The sequence below is a fragment of the Carettochelys insculpta genome, chromosome 1, assembly GCF_033958435.1.
Source record: "Carettochelys insculpta isolate YL-2023 chromosome 1, ASM3395843v1, whole genome shotgun sequence".
NCBI classification, from domain to species: Eukaryota; Metazoa; Chordata; order Testudines; family Carettochelyidae; genus Carettochelys; species Carettochelys insculpta.
In genome coordinates, this window is record NC_134137.1 from 209,122,798 (window position 1) to 209,131,487 (window position 8,690).

The window sequence follows — 8,690 nt, forward strand, 5'->3', positions numbered from 1 at the left end:
CACCTTTGTGGGCAGGAAATGGGGACCAGGACTCACTGATGCTTCTGGCTGGCAAAGGAGACGGGGATCTGACCGCTGGCACATCAGCCTTTGACTTTCCAGCAGGGCACCACGGCCATGTGTCAGGAGAACTGCCATGCAAAGAAATGGCATTTCAGAGCCAGGGTGAAAGACCCCAACAGTAGAGTGGCTTTTGGCATGTGCTTCTCATGCAAAAGGAGCCACGACCGAAAATGGGCCTGTGGTTGCCTTCTGTCCTACCACATGCTCCTTCTTTGCCCACTGGGTCAACCCGGGAAGTGAGGTAGGAATGGGGCAAAAAAGGGGGTGAGGCTGAGGGAAGCAGGCAACTCTGCCCTTGCCTGGCAGAGCCACAGGCAAGAGCTTCTTTTGTGTGCACTACTGCCGAGCTAGAGAAGCGGCTGTGGCAGGGGCTGCAGAGAAGTTGTCAACGTAGCTCGCTAGGGAGAGTGTTGTGCTGAAGCTCTAAAAGTCTCGGGCCCAATCCTGGTCTTGGGCAGGAGCCTTTTGAACTGGGGTGAAGCAGTTATTGGGCTGCTTTCAGGAGACTACAGCTGCCTTTTCCTGGAATGGCGTTGTCTGCTCTGTTGCTGTGTCACTGTGTGTTTCCTTTCATCTCTTGTTTGGGAAAGGGGAGGAAAACAGACACTTTTCTTCAAGCCAGAGTTGAACTGGCCACCTAAGGAAAACATGCTGAACCTTTCCTACAGGCCTCTGCTCTACCAGCTGAGGTATTGAAGGGCAGCTTGAAGTTGCTGCACTGTCCAGGGAGGCCTCTCTGCATGTATCAGGGCGAGTGCCTCCCAAACGGATGGCGTTTCAGGGGAGAAGCCAAAGAAGCCAGTGCAGATTGTGTTCCCACCTGGGCTCTCATGTTGGCCAGGCATGCAAAATGGCCCCTGGTTGAAAGCGGATGGAAACGTTTCCTCTCATTCTTTGCACATCCCCTTTCTGTTCTGTCAGGAGCCCCCAGAAATGATGCTGTTCAGACTGTGCTCCTCAACATGGGCAAGAGGCAACTTTCTTCTCTGAACACTGCTCTCAGCTCAACTCCCTCATTCTCTCATGCACCTATTAGGGAAATCCCAGAGTACACACACTCCCTGGGATAGAGTGTGATATGACAAACCAGACTGTTTTCTTCTCTCCTAGCAGCCACCCTTGGGAGCAGGACTGGCAGGGAGAAGGGCAGTCCCTAGGTCTGAGTAATAAGTGGAACTGGGGAGCCAGAAAGCTTCAGTCCTTGAGGCAATCTGCCAGTTGTCTGTGTATTGGTGATGTCATGATCATGAGGGTTAGCCAGCAGCCTGGGAGTAAAAGAGTTAATCTCCTTAGCCAGGTGGGGTTGACCAAAAGGAATGTAGGTAAGAATTTCAAACTGGGACACAGAAATTTCTTGGCTCCTCCCTTTTCTCTCCTCTGTTCCTTCTTCTTTTTTCCAGCCATGAGGGAGAGAGACACAGAATATCTCCCTCCAACAACAGGCCCTCCCATCTTCTGTAAGTCGGGTAAAGTTTGGATAGATCCATTAGGCTTTATTGTTTTCTGGTTCGGGAAGTGGGATCTGATGTCTGTGCACTTTTTAGAAATGTTTTTTTTCTGTCCCTGTAACTAAGTGCTAGGCCCACAGTGGAGACTCCCCATGTGTTTAACCTTGTGACTCTTCCTTCTAGTCATGAGGCTTGCACCACGAATATTGTTGTAATAATCAAAGTTCTCTCTTTTTCTTTATATTAACCTGGTATTGGTTAATGTTTGTGTCCTGGTTTTCACTTTTGGGGCTGAGATTTATTCTTACTTAGGTGGTGGCAGCAAATTTTATCCCCAAAATCTAAGGTTTTTTTAGCATTTTTGGGAGGAAGTTTACATCAAAACCTGGTAGATAAGGTTTTGGGGATACTTTTGCTGGCCCCCACTTCTGCATTTGTCTTGCTAGAGTGGGGAAGGAGCCATGCCACATGAGAACAGCACAGAATACAGATGGTGGCAGCTCTTCAGTGGGTCCTTGAGAGACCCCCAAGGAGCCTGTCATATTCAGGCTGCCCTGACACGTCTCAGAGAGCTTGTGACAGTCCCTCTCCTGCTCCTCCACTTTCCCAGGATGCTTCGGGGTAGATGGGTGGCAAGATATCAGGGTAAAAAAGTCAACCCATCAGTAAGACAAGAGGAGGGTTGGGAGAAAAGACATGGGCCAGGTCGTCCCTCCCACCCACCCCACCTGCTGTGGCTGGAAGCAGCTCCTGTCCCTTTCCTCCCACACAGGCTTTGAAAACTGCTGCTGCCCACATTCTGATGGGAACCCTGACATAAATCGGGGGTGGGCATGTGACCCTGCAGGCTGCGTTCTGCTGGATTGCTACTGAACTTGCTCAACCTTAAGTAATTGTACAGGTCTCCCATATTCAGCAAAAGGAAATATGGTCATGCTCGAGAAAAGGCTGCCTTGGATTGTGGAAGCAACCCCTTGCCGAGAACTCAACCCTGCCTCTTGCAGCAGTGCTAGGTCTTCTACAGCTCTTCCAGGGCTGGATACAGGCAACTGACCCATTGTCATGACGTCTACAAACACACATCTATGTCCTTCACCATTCAGACTCTTGGTCTCCATTTTGGAGCTAAAATTAACACCCATAGAACTCTACAGCAAAATCCTGACCTCCAACCACACGCTGCTCCAGTCTTTCACCCACTCCCTCTTTCTCCCTCCTCTGTGTACTGCACCACTGACAGCTGTGGAATGGGGATCATGACTGCAGTGGCTCCTCGCTCAGGGCACAATCAGTACAGGAATGTTGCCCTCCTGCACAGTAAAGCAGTCAAAAATTGATTGGTCCTGCATCAAAATGTGAGTAAATAGTAACCAAACAAACCTACTCGCTCACCCAGAGAGGAGGGGTAACTAATAGACAGAAAAGGTCTGGCTCATTCCAGCTCTTCCTGTGTAGACACCTGATAGCAGCAGAGTTATTTCCCTGGAGGTATAGTTATATTGCCCCAGCTGTGGGTGGGAAGGGAACTCAGGGCTCTGACTAGTGCAGCTCTCACGGAGCAGAGGCAGGGAGGGACCATGGCTGGCTTGAATCTCCGCAGTGTTCTGGTGACTGGGGCCAATCAAGGAATTGGCTTGGGATTCGTCAAGCAGTTTCTGGAGAACTCCAACCCACCGGAGTGGGTCTTTGCCACCTGCCAGGACCCAGCAGGAGAGAGAATGCAGGTGAGAACAGGGCAAGGGGGATGGAGTTAGCAGTAGCCAGAGGGAGAAGAAGAACCTGCCCAAAGAGCTTCCAGGCTCTGAGCACTCAGTGCCAAGACACACACACTGGATCAGGCTATGACTGCAGACACTGCTCCAGCTGGATGGTGCAGAGCTGCTCCCAAACTACCTTTACACCTGGCAGCTCAAGTCCCAGAGCAGCGAGGACATGGCAGCACCGGCTGCGCCTGGGTTAACTACCCAGGGGCTGTGGACCACCTCGCCCAGCGTCGGTACATAGTGACTACAGCAAATCTATCCCCAGTCCTGCCAGCCTCCAGAGAGCCCAAATCGTCAGTCCAACTCCTCCCTTGTCTGCTGCCACCTCAGGATCTCTGTCTTCTCAGCTCTGCTCCCACCCCCAGCCTAGGGAACTGCAGGCTCCAAGTAACTTCTGGGTCATGGCACCAGCTCCTTCCACAGCTGACAAAAATCCCCACTCACAACCGGCTCATGAGAGCTTGGCACACTGCCAATCCCTGGCTCCTGGGAGGGGACTCCCCAGGCCACCCCTGGGGGACCTGCCTCCAACACCTTCCTCCCACTCCCCATCAGTCTCCCTGCTGCCTCCACATTCCTGTCCAGTTCCTAGCCCTGCCTGCTGCTCCCCCAGGCCCTGCTCCTCCCCAGCATCCCCATTCCCAGTGTCTCAGCTGTTCCCCACAGTCTCTGTGCCTGGCCAACCCTGGGACACAGATTTGCAGAGGGCACCGAGGCAATGTAGGTGTGCTTGTGATTGGGAAGTGATTTGCATCCATGACTCCATTGCACTGAGTTAGATGATAGCATTGTAAATGCTCAGTGGCCATTAGAAGCCTCCTCTGGCCCCAGAACCCCAGGGCAGGATGCTGCATGAGAAGGTCCAGCAGAGGAAAGAAATAAGACATTGACTCGGTGCCAAGGGGCAGCGAAGTTTTGGACTCTGCGCAGCCTGGCCCTGGGCATGGTCCCAACGTCCATAACCATTAACTTTATTCCTTTTCAGGAGTTGCAGAACCTGGCGGCCAAACATCAGAACCTGGTGATCGTTGCACTCGGTGGGTGTGCGGCCCCAAGCCCAGAGCTGAGGTTCCCTCCCCCTGCAGCACTTTCTTCCCATTCCTATTCCCCTCCACATCCCACCCCCAGAACCTTCTGATCTCAGTGCGGAGAACAGAACCAGACTCAGTAATTGCAGAAAGCCATTTGACCTTACCCAGACCCAGAGGAGGCAGGTGAGAGTGGAGAATCCAGAGGTGTAGGTTGGCTCTGGAGAGGCTGGAAAGCCCCAGGGACACCCTGTGGCAGGCCCCACCTGTGAGAGTCACACATGGGCAGCTCTGTCCAAAATTCCCATTTCTGGGATGAAGCCCCATCTGTGCAGCTGGGGAATTGTCTCACCTACAATGCATCACAAACAGTTGTAAATCAGCCACTTCCTTTCTGTAAGTGAGATCAACACCACACATACGTCCCCATGACTGGACCCAGCAGCTGTCCCCACCCCCCATCTCCTTCCCCACCCCCTCTACCACCTCTGAGCCCAATGGAAGAAGCCCTCTGGCCCAGGGGCCGTGCTCTGGTGGGGGTGACATCGGAGAGGCGGAATCAGGCACTTGACCCCCTGCTCTGTCGCTGTAGATGTCACAGACCCAGCCAGCATCAAGGCGGCGGCAGCCAGAGGTGAGACACACCTGAAAGGCTCGGGGCTCAATCTGCTGATAAACAATGCTGGGATGGCGAAGTTGAGCACACTGGAGTCAGAGACACCAGAGGACACGGCCCTGGTGTACGCGACCAACGTGACGGGGCCCTTGCTGGTGAGCCAGGTAAGGGCCCTGACGGAGAACATGTGGCCAGCTGAACTGGAGTTTGGTTGAGCTTGGGCCAGGAGTCCTCCGTTCCCCGGGTTTGGGTCACTGGATCAATGTGGAGGCCTTGGCTGGTAGCACAGAGGCTGCAAGTGCATTATGGGATTTGAACCTCTCAGAAATGAAGCCTCACCCCCCACATCCCTGCGTGGCCCTGGCTGTGCAGCATGTTGTGCTTCAATCCCTCACTTTTCAACACCGAGAGCATCAGTGCAAGGACAGTGCAATGCACGAGGCCCCAGGTACCTCATATGAGAGACCTTTCTTTCCCAACCCCCCCATTACGTGTGGCATAAAGTGGCCCCTCCCTCAGCCCCCAGATGGGGCCCAGCTGGCAGAGGGAGACTGTGGTGCACAGCTACAAGATGGTCTCTGGCTGCCCAGGCTGAGGATCATGGGTGCAGGACCACAGCCAGGAGCTTGAGAGCCTGGGAATCATAAGGGCGGACGTATATAATTTCTCCTTGATAAATAATCCCCAGCAGCATAAGCAGCAGGAAGGGGCAATCAGGGGTGTTTCCCTCCTTTCCGAAAACCACTGATTGCTTGTGAGCCTCTCTCCAAGGCCCCTTGATTCCCCCAGGCAGCTCGAGATGCCCACAAGTGTTTGATCTGCCCCTTGCCCCACCCCCACTTGGCCTCCTCCCTTGATGCCCCACCCACGCTGTACCCCCACTCAGCCCAACTCCCACTTCATCTCCACCCTGAGGGAATTTTTGAGTCAGTTGCACGAGGAACTGGCACTAAATTGAGAGCCCCCCAAAAAATGAGCCTGCCTGGCCATGGGATGGTCCATGGCTGCCCACTCCTGCCTGTGTGAGGCTCCTGCTTCTCTCCTGGCCGGGGACTGGGCAACAGGAGAAGAGCAGAGACCCACCCCATTCTAGAGAGCTGCTGCACAAGCAGTATGCTTGTTCCATTTCTGACCCCACAGCTGCTCTGTTCTCCCCACTGCCCAGGCCTTCCTGCCCTTGCTGAAGCAGGCTGCCCAAGGAAGCCCTCAGAGAGGGCTGAGCTGCAGCAAGGCGGCCATTGTCAACATATCCAGCGAGGGTGGCTCCATCCAGAACGTCGGTGGCTGGCATGTGGTCCAAATCATCTCCTATCGCTGCAGCAAGGTACAGGGCACACCCAGCAGGGCCTGACTGCTGCCTGGGTTTGGTACTTGCACAGATTCATGTCATTTGCTGTGTTCCCCTTGTTCCCTGTCTTACTGCCACCGCTCCAGCCTCCAGCTCTGTGTTGGGCAGGGCTGACAGTTCTTTGTTTGCCTGCAATTCACTTGGGCTTTAGATCAGGGTCCCCATCCAGTGAAGAGCTTTCTGTTGTGCCTGCATCCCACTGGAGAAATCCCCACGCTGAGATGGGCTGGGCAGGTCAGCCCCAGTCTAGCCAGTTTCAGCTCGGGGAAGGGCCACTGTGGATCTATTAATTCTACCACCTCCTAAGGGTGGACAGACCCCATTTAGAGACCATCCCCAGTTCAGCTCAAGGGGGCCAGACCCTCACTCTGCCTGCAAGAGTTGTGGGGGAAAGGAGCATCGATGTCACTTTTCCTCTTTCCCCTAACCACCCAGATCCTGCGCAACCGAGAGCAGCCTCAGCACGGCTCTCAGGTGTGCTCACCTCTCACCACTCACTGGAGGCCTCAGCATCACTGGCTCATCAAGGTGCAGCTACTTCCACATCTCTTTGGGTTGCTGACATCATTGAGCATATCAGGGAATACAGCTCACACTAGTGTTTTCTTCTCACTAGTGTTTCCTACAGGCTGAGCACTTGGGTGGTTGTCCAGGAGAAAGTCAAATGCTGCCCAGGTGATTAGCTGTGCACCTGCAGCCAGCAGCATGAGACACTCTGCTGTCTTTTCTCATGGCTTCTCGCCCACAGGCAGCTCTGAACATGCTCACCAAATGCCAGGCCTTGGGGTACGGTGGAGACGGGATCCTGAGTGTCGCTGTCCATCCTGGCTGGGTGAAGACAGACATGGAGAATTCCATCTCCGTCCAGGTAGGTGCCTCGCTGGGTAAGGCCAGTGATAGCTAAGTGTTGTGGCAGATGTTCATTGTAGGGGTAATGGCTGTGCTGGAACCCATCCTGCCCTCCACCTCTGCCCTGCATGGAGGGATTGTGTCCCACTCAGATGCCCTCAGGGATTCGGTGCTGTGCCCTGGGCTTCCAACCTCCTGCTGCCCCTTGCTTGGTTCCTCAAGCTGCTGGCACCCCAGAGTGAAGGTGAGCAGAGCTGCTGCTGTGGGGAGCTGGAGAGGGGGAGCTGGTTGTTATGGGCACCAGCTCGCAGGTACTTCCATGGGGGTGATATCTGTGATCTCCATCCAGTATCCTCATGTACCCCAAAGCCCATCTCCCAGCCTGGACCCTGGACCACTTCTATACCCCACTCCCAACCCAGAGCCTAAGCCCACTCCAGGACCCCAGTCCAGAGCCTGGACCCCCATTCTCACACCCACCCCCAGTATTGAGCATCTTCCACACCCAGAGCTCCCTTCTGACAGCCCAAATCCCTAATTTCCAGCACCTCCTTAAAGCCTGAACTCCCAGCCAGAACCCTCACACTTCTGTACCCCAGTCCTCTGTCCAAACCCAGAGCCGCTCCCCCAATCCCATCCCTTGGCCCCACTCCCACCACATGAATTGTGTTATGTGCACCAGGCTGAAGGTGAGGCATCACACATCAGCTCTGTGTTGCTCACCGTCTGCCTCAATACACAGAAGAAAATTCATGCCTCTCGGGGAGGGGAAAGTTCAATGGAACTCCAGCTGGGCTCTGCATCGGGGCCCCTGGTGTCCTGGGTTACTCCCAGAGCAGGCTGTCCCCTAACTCTGCTTTCTCCCAGCAGGCCCCACTGACGGTGGAAGCGAGTGTCCGAGGGATGCTGAATGTGCTCGCCACACTCTCCGAGAAGGAAAACGGGGCTTTTGTGAACTGGGAAGGGAAAGTTCTTCCCTGGTGAGAAGCTCCCAGCCTTGCTCCAGGAGCCACAGGCCAGGCTGTTCCAGTGACCATACCGTCAGCCCTGTCTGTGTCCTCAATAAACCCACTGAGCTAACGCAGCAGCCATGACTTAGTCAGACAGCTCCTGGAGTAGGGTGGGGAACACCCAGTTTGTGTAGAATCCCTGGCCCTGGGGCAGGGCCGGGCTGCCTTTAATCAGCTTCAGCCCCTTCTCTGCAGTGCTAAGCACTCCAAACAGTATATGAGCCCTAACCCTGGGGCAGGGTGGAGCAGTTCAAACAGTATGCCAGTGGGTTTTCCCTGAGGCAGGGTACAACAGCAAGCACACCACCAAGGCACGAGGGGTTGGGAGAGGCAAAGGACAGAGAGAAGGGTGCAGGCTTACCAGTTTTGGTCAGTGGGGATGCCCCAAAACACACTGACACGCGCTCTCGTGGGGCGTTCCCAGGCTGCTTCCTACCTCCACCTCCCTTGTCTCAAGGTCCCAGTCCGTGTTATCTGGGAGGTTGGGCAGTTCTATGTCTTCTGGGTAAGTAGCCGCCATCAGGTCTGGAAATTCAGGCATGTCTATATCATTGGGCTAGTAGAC

General features: G+C 54.6%; 1 protein-coding gene across 2 annotated transcripts; it reads left to right on the plus strand.

Moving 5' to 3' along the window:
• The first annotated feature begins 3,038 nt into the window (after positions 1–3,038).
• On the plus strand, positions 3,039–8,193 carry LOC142006992 (C-signal-like). 2 transcript variants are annotated; one of them, XM_074983504.1, is made up of 6 exons: positions 3,039–3,235; positions 4,260–4,311; positions 4,895–5,082; positions 6,084–6,242; positions 7,015–7,134; positions 7,986–8,193. In XM_074983504.1, exons 1-6 carry the CDS (start codon positions 3,089–3,091, stop codon positions 8,097–8,099), a joined length of 780 nt encoding a protein of 259 aa, XP_074839605.1. In that variant the 5' UTR covers positions 3,039–3,088; the 3' UTR covers positions 8,100–8,193. The 2 variants fall into 2 exon arrangements, with proteins under 2 accessions (XP_074839605.1, XP_074839604.1); XM_074983503.1 differs by having other exon boundaries at positions 3,042–3,235; positions 7,983–8,193.
• Positions 8,194–8,690: the final 497 nt, after the last annotated feature.